Source organism: Ambystoma mexicanum, chromosome 7q (genome assembly GCF_040938575.1).
Source record: "Ambystoma mexicanum isolate Mex_15411 chromosome 7q, UKY_AmexF1_1, whole genome shotgun sequence".
Lineage (NCBI taxonomy): Eukaryota > Metazoa > Chordata > Amphibia > Caudata > Ambystomatidae > Ambystoma > Ambystoma mexicanum.
Genome location: NC_090941.1, coordinates 410,126,609 through 410,148,881, shown reverse-complemented (window position 1 = coordinate 410,148,881; position 22,273 = coordinate 410,126,609). Strand labels below are relative to the sequence as shown.

The 22,273-nt window shown below is 49.3% G+C and overlaps 1 protein-coding gene across 7 annotated transcripts in view; it reads right to left on the bottom strand.

Moving 5' to 3' along the window:
* The window catches only part of DIAPH3 (diaphanous related formin 3), a 2,562,783-nt gene that overhangs the window by 1,561,452 nt on the left and 979,058 nt on the right, over positions 1 to 22,273 (bottom strand). For all 7 annotated transcript variants that reach the window (XM_069640497.1, XM_069640493.1, XM_069640496.1 and 4 more), the window contains one exon: positions 16,799 to 16,917. In XM_069640497.1, the coding sequence (XP_069496598.1) occupies positions 16,799 to 16,917 (119 nt within the window). The remainder of the gene's footprint in view (positions 1 to 16,798; positions 16,918 to 22,273) is intronic.

Sequence of the window (22,273 nt, the reverse complement as noted above, 5' to 3'; positions counted from 1 at the left end):
CGCAAAAGAAATTCTGTAGCGGGGAAGGCAGGGCGGGAGCGATATGGAATACGTCGTCGGACCATCCCATCGAAAGAACGTTACCAGGTAAGAAAGTAACTTGTTCTTCGAGGGGATTGGGTCCTCCGACGTATTCCATATCTATGACAGACTCCCAAAGCAGTACCAAAGCAAGGAGGAGGGAAAGAATTTAGAATCAAAATGTAGAATAGCCAATCAAATAGCAGAGCAAAGGACCGCCTTGCCAAAGGCCAGATCCTGCGCTCGGATGGAATCAAGGGAATAGTGACATACAAACGTATGAACTGAAGCCCAGGTGGCTGCATCACAGATGTTGCGAATAGGAACACCCCTCTGCAGGGCAGTAGACGCAGCCATACCCCTGGTAGAATGGGCCCGCAAGCCAGCCGGTGGGTCCTTACCCACCAAACGGTAGCACTCCGAGATGGCCAAAATAATCCAGCGAGACAAAGTCTGTTTCGTCACAGCTTGCCCCAAACGCTTTCCAGCATAACCAATAAAGAGTTGATCATCCACTCTGACCCGGGACATGCGTGAAACATAAAAGCTTAAAGCTCTCCTAGGATCAAGCCTATGGAGCCTCTCCTCTTCCTTACCAGGATGCGGAGGAGAATAGAATGCCGGAAGAACAACCTTCTGGGCCAAATGAAATTCCGTCACTACCTTCGGAAGAAAAGAAGGACGAACTCCAAGGACAACCCTGTCCTTGTGAAATACAGTGAAGGGAGGCTTAACTGAAAGTGCCTGTAACTCACTCACTCTGCGAGCGGAAGTAACCGCAACTAAAAACACAGTTTTCAGAGTTAACAGCCTCAAAGGACAAGAATGTAAAGGCTCAAACGGAGCACCCATAAGAAACTTAAGAACCAGGTTTAAATCCCAACCGGGCACCAGGAAAGGTGACGGAGGGAACACATTAGTGAGCCCTTTCAGGAACTGTGAAATCAAAGGGATTTTAAAGTAAGAACACTCTTCAGACGAGCGCTTAAAGATGGACAGCGCCGCCAGGTAACCCTTAACGGTACCCACTTGCAAGCCCCTGTGGGCCAAAGAAAGTAAAAAGGACAGAACCATGGGGATGTCACATGCAAAAGGATCCACATTCTGAACCCTGCACCAGTCGCAGAACTTACGCCAACGGCAACGGTACAGAGACTTTGTTGCCGGTCTTTGGGCCGAAAGCAACACCTCCATCACGTCCTCAGGGAGGTCCCAATCCTTATACCTCAACCTTTCAGAAGCCAAGCGTGAAGGTTGAGGGATCTGACCTCTGGATGGAGAACCTGACCCCCCTCCCATGAGAGCAGATCGTCTCGGTAGGGAAGACGACGTGGAGGGCAGATGGATAAGTCGAGAAGGTCCGGGTACCACGTCCTCGGAGCCCACGCCGGGGCAATGAGGATCATCCGGGAACCGAACTTCCGTAACCTCCGCAGCACTTGCGGGATGACGGGGACTGGAGGAAACGCGTACAGCAGCGGGAATGACCACTCCACCACGAACGCGTCTCCTAAGGCTCCTTCTGGAGGAAATTCCCGCGAGCAAAACCTTTCGCACTTCCGGTTGACACTGGAGGCGAAGAGATCCACTTGAGGGGTCCCCCAAAGGGCGAAGATCTCCAGGAGAATCTCCTGAGCCAACTCCCACTCGTGAGAGATCGCGCTCTGCCTGCTCAGAGCGTCCGCCGTCACGTTTTCGGCTCCGGCCAGATGAACTGCCGAGATCGAAACTTCCTGCTGGATGGCCTAGAACTCGAGCTGCATCGCCTCTCTGCACAGAGGAAGTGACCCTGCCCCCCCCCCTTTTTGTTGAGGTAGTGCATGGCCACTGTGTTGTCCGTCAGGATCAGGACATTCTTCCCTCGCACAGACGGCAGAAAAGCCTTCAGGGCTAGCCTGACGGCCCTCAGCTCCAACAGATTGATATGGAGTCTGGACTCCGACGGAGACCAACGACCGCTGACTGTCAGCCCGTTGGCATGAGCTCCCCATCCCGTGAGGGATGCATCCGTCACGATCGCCACCTCCGGCCAGGGAAGCCAAAATGGAGCCCCCTTCATCAAGTTGCCTTCGACGGCCCACCACAGAAGGTCCCGGGCGACCGAGGACGGCACCTGAATCGAGTCCGACATCCTGCCGGAGGACTGCGACCATTGCGTCTTGAGTGCCCACTGCAAAGATCTCATCCGCAGGCGAGCCTCTGGCACCAGAAGAATGCAGGATGCCATGAGGCCGAGCAACCTCAAGAACTCGAACGCTGGTAGCGTCTGGGCATGCTGAAACTTGTGCACCATCTGCTGAATGTGAAGAGCCCTCACCTGGGGAGGAAAACACTGCCCCAGGGAAGTGTCGAGCACTGCTCCGATGTACTGGAGCCGCTGTGTTGGCGTCAAATGGGACTTCTTTAAATTGAGGGAGAAGCCCAGCCTGTGAAGGGAGCGACAGGTGATCGATAGATGATCCAGGACTTGCTCGGGAGAGCTCCCCCTGATCAACCAATCGTCCAGGTAGGGGTAGACGTGAATCCCCCCTTGCCTGAGATGCGCTGCCACCACCACCATGAGCTTAGTGAAAACCCTCGGGCGGAGGTCAATCCGAACGGCAGGACCCGAAACTGAAAGTGCGAGTCGCCAACCGCGAACCTCAGGTACTTCTAGTGCTTGGGATGGATCGGCACATGGAAGCAAGCATCCTTGAGGTCGAGTGACACCAACCAGTCCTGAAGCTGAAGGGCCTGGAGGACTTGAGAGAGAGTAACCATCTTGAACTTGTCCTTCCTGAGGAGTTTGTTCAAACCGCGCAAGTCCATGATGGGTCTCAATCCCCCGTCTTTCTTCGAAACCCAAAAAATAAGGGGAATACCATCCCTTGTTCCTCTCCGCTACAGGCACCAGTTCTATGGCGCCTTTCTCCAGCAGGGCTTGAATTTCCTGCGCAAGGAGCGGATCCGGACTCTGCAAAGAGAGGTTCCCCGGTGGATTGTCGCGAGGCCTGTGCCGAAAAGGAAGACAGTAGCCGTGGGTTATGATCTCCAGAACCCACACATCTGAAGTAATGGCTTGCCACTCTACAAGATGCCGCGCCAGCCTTCCCCCAACCGGCGAACCATGGGACATGGCCTCACGACTGAGTGGGAGCGGCTGCGGCGTTACCTGAGGGCAAAGAGGCAACTGCCCGAGCGGCCTTGGCACCACGGGTACCCTGTCGTCCACCTCTTGCACCCCTGCGATGGCCTCTTTGACTGCCAGCTCCTCTCGCTTTACTGAAGGAGGAGTAATAACGAAAGGAACCACCCCTCCACTGCTGTCCCCTAGGACGAAAAGGCAGAGGTTGGCGAACTGCAGCGCCCAACGACTTCGCTGCAGCTTTTGAGGTCTGCAACCTCTCAAGGCTCTCGTCAGCCTTGCTGCCAAAAAGGTGTTCACCATCAAAGGGCATGTTGAGGAGCCGGGACTGCACATCAGGCGCAAACCCCGACTTCCGCAACCACGCAAACCTGCGTATCACGGTGCTCGCCGCCATGGACCTACTGACGCATTCAGCTAAGTCCAAACCCGACTGAACGGACTCACACATGATATCCTTACCATCCTGGACCAAAGCAAGGAAACCATCCCGTTCATCCCCTTCGGGAACATGTTCAGCCACTAACGCAACACAGTTCCACAGAGTGTGCGTGAAACGCGACAAGGCACAAATGGAGTTGGCTGCCTGAAGCGCCATACCACCAGAAGAAAACACTTTCTTCGCCCAGCCATCAAAACGTTTGTCGTCCCTATCAGGAGGGATGGTAGGGTACGACGCCTGCTTTGCCGGGGCCGTGGCCGCCTGCACCACCAAACTCTCCGGAGTGGGGTGCCTGGTCAAGTAGCAGGGGTCGCCACTGGCTGGACGGTATTTTCGCGACAAGGATCTGCCCACCGCCGGGAGACTCTCCGGAGCGGTCCAAGCCGCCGCCACCCTTCTCTGTAAAGCCATATGGAACGGCAGAACCGGGTCAGTTGGGGGACCAACATCAAGGATGTCTGTCAGATCATCCTGCACAAACTCCCCTGGGGGAGCAGACCATCCCAAGTACTCAGAAACCCTAGCCATAAGGCGCCGGTACGAGGAATCAGCATGAGAGCCAGGCTCAGGCCTACAAAACTCCACCTCCGGAGAGGTGTCCAGTCCACTGGCATCATGCAGTGACTGTCTCAACTCGTCAAACTGACTATGGCACGAGACAATGTCATCAGGAACCGGACTAGGAACCAGACCATCAGAATCCTCATCCGCCTCTGAAATATAGTCCAGGAGGTGAAAAGAAGGCACTCGAGAGTGCTTGCTCTTAACCAGAGCCTTCCTAGGGGGTCCACCCGTGCCCTGTGGTACCTCCGACACGAAAGGCGTCGATGGCGTCGAGCGAATCGGCGCCAGCGTCGAGAGAACCGGCATCGGCGCCGAGAGGATCGGCGTCGACGTCGAGGAAATCGGCGTCGACGTCAGATGCAGCGCCTCCAGAATCGGCGGCATCGACACAGCCCTCGAGGCCGGAGCCCCGAGAGTGTCCCTCGACGACCTGAGCGTCGACGGCATCGACGACTTCCTCGGAGCCAGAGCCTCGAGAAAGCCCGTCGACACCCTCGACGCCACAGACGTCGATGCCTTCTTTGAAGACCTCACAGGTGCACACGGTCTCGAACGCGTCGAGGACCGGGACCTGGAACGGGTACGTCGAGAACGAGTCCCCTTGTCCGAACGGGACCTCTCCCGTGACTCGTGCCGACCACTCCTGCGAGCGGTGTCTCTCGACCTCACACGACCGACCCCACTCGGGGGCGCGGACGGCTGAGTACCCTGCGACTCAAGAATCGCCAACATCTTCTTCCCGAAGGAAGCCCATTCCTCCGGCGTCGCACGGCTGGAGGGGTAAGCGACGTGCCGGGCAGAGCCCTCCGAAGAGGACCTGGAAGACGACCGGTGTCGGCGCTTCCGAGAATGCCTCGAAGAGGCTGAGGAGTGGCGAGACCGACTCCTAGAAGGAGACCCACAAGACTTCCGACGATGACACGGAGAGTCACCCCTCGAATCATCCGTCGAAAGCCCCGCAGACTTCGACTTCCGGGGCTTGGACACCCGACCTACCGACAACTTCTTCTTACGTTCGCGTAAGGCTTTGGACGTGAGCGACTGGCAGTCGATACAGTCATCCGTGTCGTGGGCCTCCCCGAGGCACCAGAGGCAGGCGTCGTGCGAGTCCGTCACCGACATCTTGGACCCACACTCCCCGCACTTCTTGAAACCCGGACGCGGGGTCGAAGACGAAGTAGACATCTTCAGAAGGAATTACACAAACGAACAGGTTCGAAGAACCGAGAAGAACAGAACTCCAAAGAGTCGAGGCGTTTGAACCGAGAAACACGAAGCAACACGTTCGCGGAAAAAACGGAACTGAGGCTATGGGCGTCGTGCGTCCTACTTATCACATCGGATGACGTCGGAGGAGGTCCTCGACGACGGCGCATCAACGTCATCGACGCAGGACGCAGACGCCGAAAAAGTTTCCGAAGCAGCACAGCTGTGGTGATTACATGTCATAGATATGGAATACGTCGGAGGACCCAATCCCCTCGAAATATATATTTGGGAAATCCCTGGGTGATGTAGAGATTTTCTGGAATGTATTTAACGACTCAACTAATATTTTACAACAGAGCAAGGCAGGAAATGTTCAGGTGGCTGAAATCAAGATTTGTGAACATGTGGGTGACGTGAACATTTACAAAACTGATAACAGAATAAGCAGCAAAACATTTTCTAAATGGCGGCCAGGCGACCAAGAGGCCAAGTGGTCTTTGAGAAATGAGTACTGTAAGGAACTAAAAGGAACTATGTTATGTTGAGACTAATACTTTCGCCCACCTTATTGCCTTACGGACACATCACCATATACGTGTGCAATACCCAGTGAAGAAACGTAGCTACAATGTATGGGACCTCTTCTAACGTCCCCTCTTTATTGTGGATTGGGTTATTCTTGTAAGAGCCCTTGAAATATAAGCAAACGTTCCAAAGACTCCAATAAGAACAAATCAAATATTTTCTCTGGATTCAGAAAAAGACAGCTGTGGTTGGAAAATGCATGCAAGGGAGACCAGGAAGCTACTTGACAAAGCTATTGGAGAGGAGCTACACTCAGTAAAACATAAGTTGATGCCCAACCACTGCTAAATGATTGAGGGTCAAGTTACCACTGACGTCCTTTCCATCGAGCATCCTTGTGCGGTCACCCGCCCTGGTTCACTGCACAGCAGGCCTGTCTTCAACAAAGACCTAGATGCTGGGCCAGATGACCCTCAGGCCGTCTCGCCCACCCATCTCAATAGCTTCCAGTGGCTCCTAATTCAATGCATTGGTGTTCCTTTTTGTCACTGCCTTGCACTGCAGGCGCCCTCTGGGCTTTCCATTAAGAAAATGAAGCAGACGCGCTGGTAACTTTCCCCTATACCTCCCCATTACACATAATAAAATTAAGGTGCTTTTACCCCATGTCGCCCGTTTCTCCACATTCTTCTGTCCCTCTCCATGGATCCCTACACCTCACTAACCCCCTTCACATGACCCTGCTATAGGCGGTCTCCTGTGCGAGCTCATTCCTGCAACAGCATTTTGCATTTAATACATCCATGTACAATGCAGGTTTATTGCCCCAGGAGCTGGATTGGCAGCTGCCTGGTGCCATTTCTAAACATGTCAATATCCATCTTAAGATGGTCTGCATCATTATGATTCGTAAAGGGAGGTCAGGCAATATGATCAACGAAAGTACCTCTGTGGACGTTAGCCTCCATTTTACAGAGATGAGTATGCTGAATGAAAGCTAGATCCACGGAACCAGGAATAATTCTTAATTAAATTTGATTGTGTGAATGCAGAACCTTTTTTTCTTTTTGTTTAAATGGATATGTGTTTTGGGGGGCGTGGCTTGGAGCTGCCGCGAGTGACATGTCTCCTTAGGAGCTCCTGGCTGGCGCTGTGCACTGAGGTAAGCAATGCCGGCCCTTTGCCCCGTTAAGCCTCACAAACTGAAGTAATGGTGTGGGAATAGCTGGTGCAGGTTTAGCCCGCAGAAGGTCCAGTGGAAGTGCTGTATACCTGGAATACAAGGCAATTCACCTTGGCGAGGGACGCCATGCGGCAAGGAAAATAACGAAGAACCAACTTTGAGGTGGGAGGAGCAGGCGTAATTGAATAGAATAGCCCTGGCGACAGAGTGCAGCTGAGCCGAGCAACTGTTGCCGAATATGAGAACTGGCAGCCCCCCCCCCAGCCTTACCTCGGCAGGACCCGAGCAACTAAAAGGAACTCTCGGCTTTCTCAGGTCCAGCTCTGCAGTCGTGCGCTTCGCCCCCCCCCCCTGAGGACACACTCAACGAGCAACAAGGATCTTGCTCGGTCACTGGCAGCGGATGCACTGGCTGCTCCGATAGAGAAAAGCTCGCCTTGGAACACGGAGTAAGGCGAAGCGAGGCAACACCGTGACGAGTGCGGCCCCGATTACCTGTGAAACCCGAGATTCCCGCTCCCCAGAGCTTCCCACGCTTTGCCCATCTGTATCGGCTAGTACACCGGGCTGCAGCTGGAGCCGGAGGGACGCGGAGCGCTAGAGCACCTGCAGCTTGAGGATAAGGGGGGCGAAAGCTGGCGTCCGTATGGAAAACAGACGCTCTTCTCATCCGGCAGAAGTAGGAACGGCCACGCAACCTGAGGCAGGATTTTCCACGCTGCACTGTAAGCACAAATCACTTCATGAACAACTGGGTGCTGGGGAGGAGGAAACTTCTGAGGCCGTTCCCTGGTTAGGGGAGCCCAGTAGCCCCCCCACATCACCATAGCTACTCCTGAAAGCGACCCGACGCCTCAAGCTGTATTGAAGGGTGTTTCTCTGGAGTAGGCCACACTGAGCAGGTGGCCCCTCGGCCTCGGGGGCAGAGGTCCCAGCGGGAAGTTCTGCATGGTTGCGTGACCAGGGAACCTTGACCACCCTCCCCTCGCAGGAGCACCTCTCTCTGCAGTCTATGCACTCTCCCGGCCTCTTGTCAGTGGGGAGTCCCCGTGACTCACGTTCTGCTTTGAGGGAGCACTCCTACCCTAAGCGGGATCATGGCAGTAGATATGCCACCCCCCCAATGCTAATTAGAGCATGTGGAGAGCGTCAGCGAAGGCCACACAGAGTGAGAAGAGCCGGGCTGCCCCTCAAGTGGTCTCAGGGTTGTACCACTTGGCAAAATGGCTAAAAGCGGGAAGGCATCCAAACAGACAGATGTTGCAGCGCTAATGAGTGGCACGGCCATGGAAAATCGGCAACAAGTTCCAACCCCAGTTCGGAGGGTTTTGACCCAGCATAATCAGCCACGAAAGCTGACCTAAAAGATCTACTGGTCACCCTAATAGAGGAGATCTAAAAGGGCACTGAGGAGGTCACACAGAAGAGGAACTCCCTCGACAAGAGGGTAGTGGCTGTGGAGGACCAAGCTGTCAAGATTGAGAATGAGCTCTGTGACCAAAAATTTGAATGAGAGCAGAGGATTGGACAGAATAGCAGCCTTCGAGGCGAGATGCGGACTGCTAGAGGCAAAGCAGGAGGACGCAGAGAACAGGTCCCAGCGAAACAACATCTGCCTATGGGGGGATTCCACACTCGATCCCAGACACAGATCTGAAGAGCTATGCATCGGACTTGTTCAAATTCATAATAACCCTCTCTGATGACTCACTACTGGAATTAAATTGAGTCCACAGAACAACCCCAAGACATGCATCGACATCTCCTCCAGATGTTCTCGCCAGGGTACACTTTTTTCAAGTCAAAGAAGAGATCATGCGAGAAGCCAGAGCGATGCAACAAATCACCTTTCAGGGCTCCACAATCCTTCTCTATCAGGATTTAGCGAACTCTACTCTCCAAAAGCGGAAGGCCATGAGGGTGTTTACAGAATGGCTGTGCGACAGAAAGATCCCGTACCGCTGGGGATTCCAAAACGTCAGTGAAATTCACCTGGGAGGGAGCTCAACAACAGATCCATTCACTAAAGGAAGCAGAGAAGTTCATGGGTATGGATGGGGAAGCAGAGAGTCGTAATCGGAGGGGACGGCCCGTGCCGCCCCCAGAAAGCAAACAGGGGCTTCTTGGACTAAAGTCAGCAGGAGGCACAGGGTCCGCGGACCTCCCCGAAAGGAGCCCAACCCAGGCTGAGCAACACCCACATCGCCTGACTGACAAAAATTGAGGGTCCCTGTCAGGAAGCTCCTGTATCCTTATATACACCTATCCTGGTGCGGGCTGAGAGGGGTGTGGGGAGGGTGGTGAGACTGCGGGGGGGGGAATTCTCTGGGGTCAGCTACAAAAGGTGCTTATGGGATATTGCAGGAGCAGGCTACCCCATAACCCATACTGCGGTTGCTACGGCACATCTCAGTTTTCACGATGGGCCCAGTTGTTCACTTTATTGGTGCTGAAGGGCCACCAGTTACCCTGTTTAGTAGGATAGGTTCTTCCCACCTAGGTTTCGGGGGGGGGGGGGAGGGCAGGGAGGAGGATAGTAAGAAACACAGAGAGCGGAGTCACCCCATCCCCCTTCTCAATTAACTACACAACACGACACATCAGCATCCGTGCGAAAGCCAGTGCCACACAGCCAATACACCACCCTGCACACAAGCTATGCAGGAACTGAATAGGGCATGTTGCTCGCCGAACCCACCATCCATCCTTCTGGGGATGCCTGACATAAATGAGGTCGTAGTCCTTACTTGGAATGTTCAGGGCCTCAACTCTCCAAGGAAGCACAGATCAGTGGAGCACAGGCTGGGGCAATTGGCAGGAGACCTAGTTCTCCTTCAAGAGACCCACTTGCTGCAAGCCGATGAAGGCAGAGCCAAATTTAGTAGGTATAAAAAAAAGCAACTTCGCCTTGTCTGGTGAGAAAAAACGGGGAGTAGCAATCCTGTTGAGGGATAGGGTCCCCCTAACAAATATCACGGTGAGAAAAGACCCCGGGGGTCGATTTCTCTTCTTAAAGGGACTATTCGTGGAGCAACCCATCACCATTGTTGCAGTTTACGGCCACTCTGTCCAGAACAAGTTTGTCTCTGACCCGATTCAGAGTATCTTAGCATTCAGGGAGGGATACCACATCATGGGTGGCGATTTTAACCTGGGACCCGACCCCCGGGTAGACAAAACCCTGCCCCCTACTAACTCGGACTTTGCGCAAGCGTCATCTCTGGCAAAGCTCCTTAGCGAAACAGAAACGGTTATGCCTGTAGACTGGCTAATGGGGTCTCGAGGGATTACACCCACTATTCCTGTGCACATAAAGGATTTTTAAGGATATACCTCGTACTAGTCTCTGGGCCCCTGTACCCTTGCCTAAATAAAATAGAGATACATACCTGTATGATCTCAGACCACGCCCCGGTGACCGCAAATCTCTGCATAATGGGCCAAAAGCATCCTCCTCAGAGGCACGGGAAACTAAATGACTCCATATTGCTAGACGATAGCATTAAAAGGGTGATTGGCGGAACGATAACCAACTATTTTAGGGAAAACTCATACGCGGATATACCTACAAACATTATCTGGGACGCTATGAAAGCAGTTGTTAGAGGGCCTCTAGTCAGCGCAGGGGCGAAACAGAGAAGAGTTTCAAATATTGCAGATGCCAAGCTCGAAGAGAAGGTAAATTTCTGGGAGGCAGATCTGAAATCTCATAGATCTAGGAAAACTGAAAGGTCCTTAAAGAAAGCTAAAATTGCTTAGGAAATGCATTGGGCAGACTGCACAGCCAAATCGCTGGCCTTTACAAAACAGTTTTACTACAGCAAAGGGAATAAAGCAAATTGGGTACTGGCACACAAACTAAAAAAGATACATAGCAGGAACAATATCCTAAGGCTTGTAGAGGTTGACGGCAAGGCCCAACATACAGAGGCGGACAGACATCGAGGAATTGGTGAGCTACCATAAGGCAATAATGACTGGGCACCCCACACCTCTTGTTGGCTTGCCTGGGTACTTACAATCCACCCAACCTCAAAACAAAGCTCAATTGGCAACCTTAGAGTCCCCGATCACAGTGGAAGAAACAGTTGAAGCCATCAAATCCCTAAACAACACGATCACATAAGCCCTGCACCCGACAGCCCTGTTTAACTCCTTCCTGGTCACTGGATCTGTTACAAAGTATATGGCAGAGCTGCTCACAGTACTAAACCACAAGCCAGGTAAAGACCCTGAGAAGGTAGCATCTTATCGGCCAATAACCCTAATGAACATCAATCAGAAAATCTTTCCAAAAGGTACTCGCGAGCAGGCTGGGGGCGACTCTCCTGGATATGATAGATCGGGACCAAACAGAATTTATACCAGGGAGGGGGACTCACGACAACATACAGCGCACAATAGGCCTCATCGAAAGTGCCCGTAGGAGGAAGGTGGGCATGGCGGTAATACCGTTAGAAAGCCTTTGACCGGGTATATCCGGAGGGTGATCGAGCATTTTGGCTTTGGCCCTCACATTATAAAAATGGGTGATGGCCAACTACCAGAATCCCAGTACACAACTCTGGGTCAATAGCACCAGATTGCAGCAAAATCCAAGGATAAAAGGGCCTCACCATAGGGGGCCACAAATACAAAATCTCTCTATATGCGGACGACATCCTGGTAACTGCAACGGACCTGGCCGCTTCCCTCGGGCCTCTGTGGGAGGAAATCGAAGACTTTGGGGTGGTCTCCGGGTTGAAGGTTAGCCTATATAAATCTTCAGCACTAGCAATTAATCTCCCTAAGCAGCAAAGAGCAAACCTCAGTCCCCTGATGCCAGATCACTGAAGATCCCTCACGCTTGTATCTAAGAAATTTCCCGCAATTACTTAGCGAATTCCATCGGGATCTAAAGCGCTGGAAGAACCAGGAAATGTCCTGGTTTGGGCGGATTACCGCTATAAAAATGAATCTAATCCCCAGGTGGCTGTACCACTGTACAGCGCTCCCGGTCCACATTCCAAAAAGCGACCTGATCTCCCTGCAGAGGAAAATACAAGAATTTGTCTGGAGGGGGAAGAAGCCTAGAAAAGCAAGGAAAGTCCTGGTCAGCAGGCGGTCCCAGGGGGGGGGTTGGGAGTCCCTGATGTGACCAGGTACGCCCACGCAGCACAACATTCCCACGCATATACTTGGGCCTAAACAGCAGATCAACCACTGTGGAAACAACTGGAGGAGGCCTGGTGCCCGGTCCCCCTGCTTGACCTCCCACACTTAGCGAACATAAAAGCTCAGGTAACAAGGGCCCCCTAACAGCAACTAGCATAAACGCCTGCAGCTGGAAAGCTGCAGCACGGAAATGGGGCATCCGAGGTACATTAAGCCCACTGGCGCCTGTTTGGAATAACCCTGAATTTTCGCCAGGAAACCCACCACTTGGTTTCAGGCCTTGGAAGGAGGGAGCGTTGCAGAAAGTTGCAGACTTTCTGGAGTACGGTTCTCCCATAACGTTTGAGAGATGCAAAGAAAAGTTTAAGGTGGGAGAACGGGAGAGGTTCCATTACGCCCAGCTACGGCACTGGTTGTCACACAAAAAGGTCAGGGAGAAAGGTACTAGAAGCCCAATGGCGTTGGAGCTATCCTTATCACCAACCCCAAGAGGAAGAATCTCAGCGCCCTCTAGGATAGAGCAGATATCACTAAAAAAGAAAGATACATTCTTGACTGGGAGAGAGACCTGGGACGGGAAATAGATGAAGGATTGGGGAAAATCTGGACTAGGTTACATAAAAGCACGCAATGCATCTCGAACAGGGAAGGGGGTTATAAACTTTGTTACAGATATTACGTCATTCCAGACCAGCTAAATAAGACTAACCCCAAAATCCCTGCAAACTGCTGGCGTGGGTGTCCTACACGGGGCACTCTATATCGTATGGTCTGGTCCTGCCCGAAAGCAGAGGGATACTGGAGTGAGGTGACGGGTCACATCAAGGCAATCACTGGGATGTCCATCCCTTGGGACCCTGGAATAATCCTCTTGGGCGAAACAGGGGGAGGGAGGCTTCCACTCTCAGGACTTATCCCTCGCCTATGCACGCATCTTTTCCTGGCAGCGATAATTGCGATGGCCCGGCTCTGGAAAAAGTCTGACGGCCCATCGGTCGCACTATGGTGGTCAAAATGTTGGGAGATTGCTGTGGCGGAAAAGGTCACAGCAATTCGCTCTGGATCCTTGAACAATGTTCTTGATGTATGAGCACCATTTACGGACTACGCAGAAAAGTTTCCAGCTCTCACTTGAAGACCTCCTTTAACGAGATGGCTCCAGGGTGGGGCGAACTATTAAGATGGAAGGCAGGGGGGAGGGTTTGGGGCAGCTCTGAGGGGGGGGGGGGGAAGAGGCGCATAGATCGACAGCTTGGTGCATTTTCACTCCTGCCGGACTGGCTCTGGCCTGTGGCGTAAACTATATTGCTTTATTGTCGAATATTGCACTGTTGATCAAATGTTTTGTGAAAAAAAAAATGTATGTGTTTTATATAAAATACGTCTAGCATGTTTCAAACTCTCAAAATAGTCCCGATCAGTTAGCCATGTCAAAACAGAAGAATCACCCAGGCACCAAAAGGACTGCGCGTTGGTCAATGGCCTGGGTACTTGGTCACCTAAATGGGGCCAGTGCTGCTGAATGCTCACTTCTAGAGGGAAGGTACCTGGGTGGCCCAGACGACATTCAAGTGAGGGTAGGATAGGAATTGAAAGTTCCCTGCTGGGCACCCGTGTCCTATCCCCCTGCGTTACGAGGCACCTCCATTGCCCTGCTAGTTTCTTTTTGGAGTTCCACTTCTTTAGCCAATGAGAGCACACATCAGCCAAACGCGCAAAATATGTGACATTTGAAGCACATGACCTAGAGCAGTTTACCACCACCAAGGCATGTATATTGCACTGTAGGTAGTAGCACCACTGGAGAAAAACAAAAAAATACAATTCAAAGCAGTGGTCGAAGTGTACCAAAAGAAGCGCAATACAAACCCAAATACAAACACTTGGTGTGTAAGGGAATCTTCAGTGCAGTGCACTTTTTTTCAACTTCTTCCTACACTTCTATTTTAAAATGAAACCATTCTGCAATGGATTCTTTTAAAAATAAAAGTATCAAAACAGTAAAAGATTAACGACACAAAAGGTAGACGAGCACCGCTCCTGCCCACTTCGACCTCTGAAACAATCTAAATTTGCACCGCCCACAATAGTTAATGTATTACTAAAAAGTCAAAAAGGGTTGATGACAAAAGCGTTGCGTACGAATGTGACTCCTGAGCAGTTCCAATACTTCTACCTCTGGGTGAGCTGTAGAAAGTAAAATGCCATTAATGAGTTCTCCATTGGCGAGTACAGATGGACTCCATCTTAGAAGATCTACAGAGCTGTGATTCTGGTCAACGTGCAGCCCGAGTTCTCATTTTATTTGTGGTAGTCTTAAACCTATCCATCATATTCTTTGGTGACCAAAGTTGCCTTCATCCAAAAACCTGCGATATTGAGAGGCGCCCTCTGCAACATAGGGAGCAACAGGGACTTTGAAGACTTTCACCACTTGTAACAGTAATGTGGTGCTGCCAACGGCATCAAAGGACAGACTAAACTTGGTATAAGTAGCGAGATGGGGCCGCCTGGAATAACCGGACTGCCATAGAGCATTAAGGAGCTGTGATGAGACAAAGATCAGACCGGAGATGCAAGGTAATGCTGATGTCTTTCATAGAAGCCAGTGGGCAGTAGTGAGGAACCACTGCGCGATCTGAATGACACCTGGCCTAGTAGGTTTGTTGTCCATCTTCCCTCTGTTCCCACCCTCCCTTGCCTCGTCACGCCTTGAAACACTTGTGTATAGCCGCGTTATAAATGCCTTATCATATCTTCCTATCACTGTAAGGTACACAGATTGAGAAGCGTAGATTTAAGGCCAGTCGTTGGGGAGAGGAAAGGTTTGGTACAGCGATGTCCATGAGTGAGGAGGAAAAAAAGACTGAGAACATGCAGCCGCCCGAACCAAGAGTAGGGAGGGTTCAGGGATGGGAGTTGCTGGAAAAAGGATTGAGGCGAAATTATTCATTTGATACAAAACCCAAGAAGCCTATACAAGGGGACCAGATAAAACCTCACTAAAGACAGTGTTTGGAAGGAGAAATTATGTATGCTGGAACCTGAACAAAAGTTACTAAAGACACTGTAATCTGAAAATATAATGAGTGCCCATCTTGGCTGAGCCAGGCCTGTTCCAGAGTGATACCTATCAGAGGATGGGCCAAAATCGGACAGTTTTCAAGGTCAAAGACTCCACATGTAGACATTGCCAAATTTTTTAAGGTCAGGCCAATAACCAAGGGAACATAAACTCAACTTAAGTAGGTAGTAGAGAGGCAGCCAGGGTGATCAAAGTTGCAGGATCAGAACTACTATTCAATGGAGAAGCAGGAGATAGCTGGCAACCGAAGCAGAAGGCAGACTTGATGTTGTGAATGCAAAGTACCGGGTGATAGAAAGACACTACAACATTTGGGACTTGACTTTGATTTAGGAAGGTTATAAGAGCACCTGTCATGCGTTTGCCTTGCCAGGGTTATTCCACATAAAACTAAACATGCCAAAGTACTGTTTAGTGCCACACAGACAAGATAATGCCCGAAATCAGGAACTTGAAGTTAAATGAGAGCAAATAGGCTTGGTTTGTTTATTTTTATAGCACAGCCAAACCCTGGGGTAACTGGGTGCTTTAGCCTTGCGAACAACAAGATTCTGAAGGTAATCTGTGCGAGGATACCATGACGAGGGCTGGACTTGCAGGAGTTCTTGTGTACCACTAAAGAGTAGTACCCATACATGGCATTTCTGTTTCTACACACTGAGGCTAGCAAAGCCTTTCCCTGGTAGATTGCAGCCAAGGGCTAAAGCAGGCAAACACTGGTGGCTCCAGTAAGCTGGAAATTAGCAGGATAGTTGACACCAGGACGGTAAAGAGAGATGCCACTCCGGTAACAGAAAGCGATTTGTACTGCACAACCCAAGAACAATACATCAGAAACTTTGTACATATGGAGATCCATGACCTTGTGACTCCAAAAGAAAACCAAAAGCTTGTGATGCATGCTCTTAAGCTGAGTGAAGAGATCTTAAAACTTCTAACATTTGCATACATGCTGGATGCAGCCGGTCAAGGGAGGGTAGGGACCCTCCGGCTCCGGAGCAGGAGTCTTACCATGACAAAAGGCAGTGTAAATGGAGTTATTTATCAAGGCACACTCTTTGCTGCGTTTGTAAAATACCTTCTGCATGCGGAGGATCAAGCACATTTATCTTGGCAAAAAGCATGACTGGTACCGAAGGCACATTCCTGAAGTGTGGCAAGGTTTCAGAAGCAAACTGAACACTGACATAATCAAGATAAGAATGTATTGCTCACTACCATTTATCATCAACAACAGCAGATCTAATAAAATGGTGAAGAAATGGCAGTTTGAGGACCTGGACCCTGAAACTTGTCTTACCATACTCAAGTCTGAGAAAAATAGCACCTGTCTTTAAAGCAAAAAGATAAATTTTTTTTTTTTTTTTAGGTGTTCAAGATTTCCAATCAAAGTTTAAATGTCTATTATGTTCAAGAAAAAACGATGACAACTTTGCATGAAATAATAAAAATGTAATCATATAACATTATTGAAGAGTATTGAACACTCACCAAGTAGGTGGTTGAAATCGACATCCAACCTTTTCCGATATGAGAAATCCGGGTCGGTTCCACTGCGATGCAACACTATCTGCGACACACATTCATCAATGATTTTGAAATACTGAGGCCTGAAGAAGAAACAAAAGCATGATTAATATTTCTACACAAACCAAAACAGTGCTTTCATGTTATGTTTGGAACCAAGTTGTTTACCTGTAAAAATAGGTTGGCCGCTTCTTACAATGTACAGATCATGTCCTTTATGGATCGAGCTGTATCCTCTTGCTATCAAGTGCTTGCATTTGATAGGCTTTCCAGCTATAATAGAGCACTCCCTTATGTTGACTCAAAATACACGCCTTGCACCTTAGTGCCATCTACAGATTTGTATATTCAGAGATTTTATGCTCAACTGCACCACTCAGAAAAATCTGTTTACAACTTTCGTGGTGGCTTGAGGAACGTCAACAGATGCCAAGCTTCAAAACTACTGTTCCAGGACAGTAGCAACCTTCTTTGTCTACCTTTACCCGACTTGCATGCTTACCACAGATGAACAAGAAGTCTCCCCTTGTGAAGAACGTGGGTTAAGGAATTCCTGAATACATCCCTAAGCACTGTGTTACACTTGCCTGGCTCCCGTGTCCCCTTGCTTCAGTACGAATAAAGGTAGACGTGTTTTGTACATTTTGGCACTAAAGTCCTGCAGATGAATAGCTAATCCATATAGCAGCTGGAAACCTTTCTATCTATTGATGCATGCTCTGGGAGTCTCTTGATACAGTTTCTCTGCTAGTTGCCAGTTAACTACTACAATGCGTAATCCAACGTGCCAAACCTGGCTTTGTGGAGGTCTTGCTCTTGACTGCCAATTAACAAACAAACAACTGTCTGGTTTTATTCCAATTCTGTAGCTAAAGATCCATCTTGATTCTCTTCACAAAACTAAAGTATGGACACTGCTCTATGCTGGTGACCTTTACAGAAAATTAGCAATGTATTCTGGATGGCTAGACACCATTCTTCTTAGGAAATCAATAAATAGATCACCTAACAGTAGTGTCTGGATCACACCCTCTGTACATATGTAGAAGTGATTGCTACCTGAGAAGCAAGCTTCCATGACCAGTGTTTATTTTCACATGTGGTTCTACCGGGGCTCCATTCATCGGAGTCACATCACATTCATACCTTGCATCAGGACTGGCACTTCTGTTGGCTGGAAGGTATTGTTCAATCCTTCCAGTGAGACCTAGATCACCACTTGAGGAGAAAAATGCTGTACGCGGTTCTCCTTTGTGTTGTATGCGCCAATACTGGTTTCAGGGAAGAAAAAAGCAGTAGATTGGGTAATCCTATAGTGAGATCACTCTTAAGCACCAGATCACAAACTTTTTCTGTTTGCTTGCCCACTTTCTTGTTGAAAGAAAGCGCATCTCCTTTTGAACGTACATTTTACCTGGAACACAATTAAAATGGTGAAATCTATATCCCCAGGAAGCCATCTGGATGAATTCAGTTTGCCCAGATTGAACAGTAAAACGAGCCGCTATCTTCTGCCTCACCTATGTATGATCTCTCAAGCTTTCGGACCACCTACTATAAGTAGTATTTTACATAATATTACTGGGATTTTAACCAAACACTGCTGCCATTCACATGGCCTCTAAGCATTCCGGTGGAGCCGAAAGTAAGAGGGGTGAGTTAGGTTAGTGGGCAGGGAGGGAAAATGCAAGACCACTTTACTGCTGAATAGATGTGTGCTGTTATGTAATATCCAGGTGCTGGTTGCGTGTGTTTCTAGGTGGTCTGTATCGAGGGCACAGAGGCATTTGTGTCCAGATGGGAGCTTCCTTCATGCTATAATGAAATGACAGGGGAGGTGGCATGTACATTGGTTTTAGATAGAGCTATGTTTTATTTCTCCCGGGAGGGGTTTTAAATTGAGCAAGCGGCATAGTGTGTGTGTAGCGCGTTTGGGGATGAAGAAAAGTGTTGGTGTTAGAGGGGTAAACAATTCATACCATGAGCAAACAATCTACAATTCCAAGGAGTACAATATAGCACGCAAGAAATAAATTAGGTCAACCAATTGAACTAGAGCAACAATTAAAGTAGGACACTCAATTCATATAGTGGGGCAACAATTAATCGAGGGCAACACATGCATGCAGCGAAAGAAGTTGAAAGCCAAACACAGGCTGTGAAATCGGGGGTCTCGTACGAAGCAACCCAAAGGTAGTTCACTGGTTTTCAGGAGTGTACAGTGGCAAGTATATATAGTCTGGAGGGTAATGGAACCCTTGGTACCTGAAGCAAACCACGTTGGGATTTAATGTGCATGCTTGCAGAGAGCATAAGGTGCTTTTTGGAAGGATTAAGTACATTGACCCTGGTTGAAAATCCAGAGAGGACAGTGACATTTCTAAGAGTTGTTCGGATGCCTGCAAAGAATAAGGAAGAGCCCTCCAAGCGGGGAAGCAGTATTATAACATCAATATACAATATATATATATATATAAGAATCTTTGCTGAAAAATATTAAAGGGAGGGTTAGCAGTATCAGGAGGTAGCCACAAGGTTAAATGGATTAGCAGAATGGGAGCTACTCGTTTGACCAGGAAAAGAAGAGAAATCACATAGGAATACTCCATGGTATGCAGACGACTGTGTGCAGAGCAATACAGCCAACACCCTGACATTATAGAGCATAAGGTACACAAATAACACTGGATGCTGCATCATTGCAATAATTGTAATGTGTCTTGTAGTTGGCACTTTGCATGCAAACCAGTAAGCTAGAAAGAGTAGTATCACGATACCCCCCTGGACAATCCATAAAGCCTGCCTAACCTGCCCAATATATGTAATTACATTGGACTAATGCTTTAAGATCGCACAAGCGTGCAATGTGCCATTCTTAGCCTTAATTGAGCTATGCAATGACTGCAGGGAATCATTTAGGTAATCATATAGGTGGGTCTGCCAAGGAAATGTAGACAAAGCATTCATTTGGAAGCACGAATGTTTAATTGTAAATAATGGAATTTTGTGCATACCTCTGAACATCTTCAGACCACGCGTGGTGTACAGTAAATGAAAAGCACCCCTACTTTCTAATTATGTGTTTTTAAATCTCAAATTACATTTTTTTTCTACAATCAAAAGAATGCTTTCCTAAATGTATTGGATCCAATTAAAGAATCTTTGCAGCCAAGTTTGCAAAGCGCAGGAACGTTCTATTGTTAAGCCTAATTGGTCATTGCAGGTATTTTTGTGGGTGTGGCTGGCAGGGAGATGCAGACACACATACTACTTAAAAACACTGATGTTTGGCTGCAGAAATAGCAGTTTACGCAGAACTATGACCCTCTTTGTAGATTAACGTTTCTGTAGCAGTTTAATTTACGTGTCACTCCCAGGACTGCATGTCCATGTGGCACAGGGTAGTGGGGGTGAGGGGAATCTGGCAGGCGCGTGCAAGAACAACAGAGGGACACATGAATGCAGGAAGCGAATGAGAGAAGAACAGAACCTGTAGCTCCTGCACAAGATCCAAATAAGGCGGTTGTTCGGAAGGAGAGAGGGTCTTCCCCACCCCCTAAGCGATTCCAAATGAGAAACTGTAAAGAACACATCAAGGAAGCAGGGGGAGGGAGGTGTACAGACACATGAGTGTATGATTGCGTAGTGCATGCATTAGGAGCTATATAGAAAAGGCGAGTGTAAACGCCATCTTGGTTATTGTCAGCCATTTTTGTAAGTAGGTCCAAGCGTGGCGAAAGGCACCAAACATGTGAGCAGTAGATTTGCATTGCCCATGTAGACATAACCCCCACCACGAGTGAACTTTGAGTTACAAGTCTGACATTGTCTCAGTGGCGGTAGGCCTTCACGCCCCCGGAAAGAATGTGCTCTGCAAGGGCACGAGAAGGGGCAGGGCACCTCTTGGCTTTTACCATTCCACAATACAGATAGCATGACCCCTCAGCGCCAACATCCCACATGTTAGAGATACAGCCTTCCTATGCTTTCATCGCAAGACCCCCACATACCACGGCACCAGCCAGACCACCGACCAAGACCTCCAATCAATCAGAAAGATCAGAAAGCAAGGCTATATTGCCTTCACAATTCGGTAATATGATGTGTGCTGCGAGGTGCCAGCGAGGGATGAAATTATAGCTCAAAGCGAGGGATGAGGACCTTGGAGGCTGCTGGCTCATCTGGGAGTGAACGAAGCATGCAAGTTGGTATGACCTTGGCTCTCCCCTTGAGCCCATGTCTGTGTCTGCCAGGTGCACCATTCCAGTGATGGAGTAGCACTGTTTTTGCAATAAGTAATTGCTTTTTAGGCCTGTTTTATCTCGGATGATGAGTCCAGCAGCACCCACGTGGACAGAGAAAGACAACAAGGCTCGGACCAATGGCCTTGTATCCCCTATGAAGTGGGCTGCCCATGTATAGGGTCACTCTAACCAGTCTGGCCGGTTTTTAATGATGACAGTGACCACGCCGGTCGTTCTTTTAACTTGCTGCACATCCCCAATTTGGCAAAACGTTTGGCGGCAGCAGAGTTCTCTGATGATGCATAGATATTTTGCAGAGATAAATACTTGTTATCCTTGCCAGTGGTGACTTGGGTCTTGTGAGCGTGCAGGAAATTGCCGTCATTTGGTGACCTCCAACGTGATCCAAGAGACCCCAGCGCTGACGGAGGCTTCCCGGCCGCTTCTCCGAAGCAGCCGTGCCCGTCTGCAGCAACTAGTCCCAGACGCGTCAGTCCTGCAGGTGTGAAGGAGCCGTTTTTACAGAATTCCTGCCTGCTCTTTGAAGCAGGGCACGGCTCTAAGGAGAGTGCAGGCCATTGTTGGGACCCCTTGACCGAGGAGTTCGAGTGAACACGCATATGTGAGTATACCCTTGCAAGTGATAACGAGTAGGAGAATGGTGCACATGCATGAAAGACGGGATTGTGCGAATGGGGGGGGGAGGGGCGTGTGTGATTGTGTGGTGAAGGAGAATTTGGGTATTTTTATTTATTAAACTTTTTAAGAGGAATAATAAGGAAGGAAAATGGAGCCTTCCCAAGACAGGGGAGTTGATGGTACCATTTATTTTGTGAACACAGAGGTAAAGAAGTAGGAGCTCCACATACTTAGTGGGCTTGGATATAGTAGTATTAGTTGTTTGTGTTCTAGTGTATTGCAATTTTTATTTGGAAGGAGTGAAGACCCCAAGTTGTTCGTTGTTAGTATGGTATTTTAAGCATATTGAGTGACCATGGTGTGGTATTGGGTGTGCGTGAAGGGAGGGACATTTGACTGGGGACACAGGGAGGAGGGGACAGAAAACTGGTTTTGACTTTAATAACTGCAGTGTATGCAGTGCGCAAGCATAAACTTTAGAGATTTGAGTACGCTATTTGCCAAAATGGGAGGAGGGACTACATTAGAATACATGTATAGTGCACTGCCATTGTAC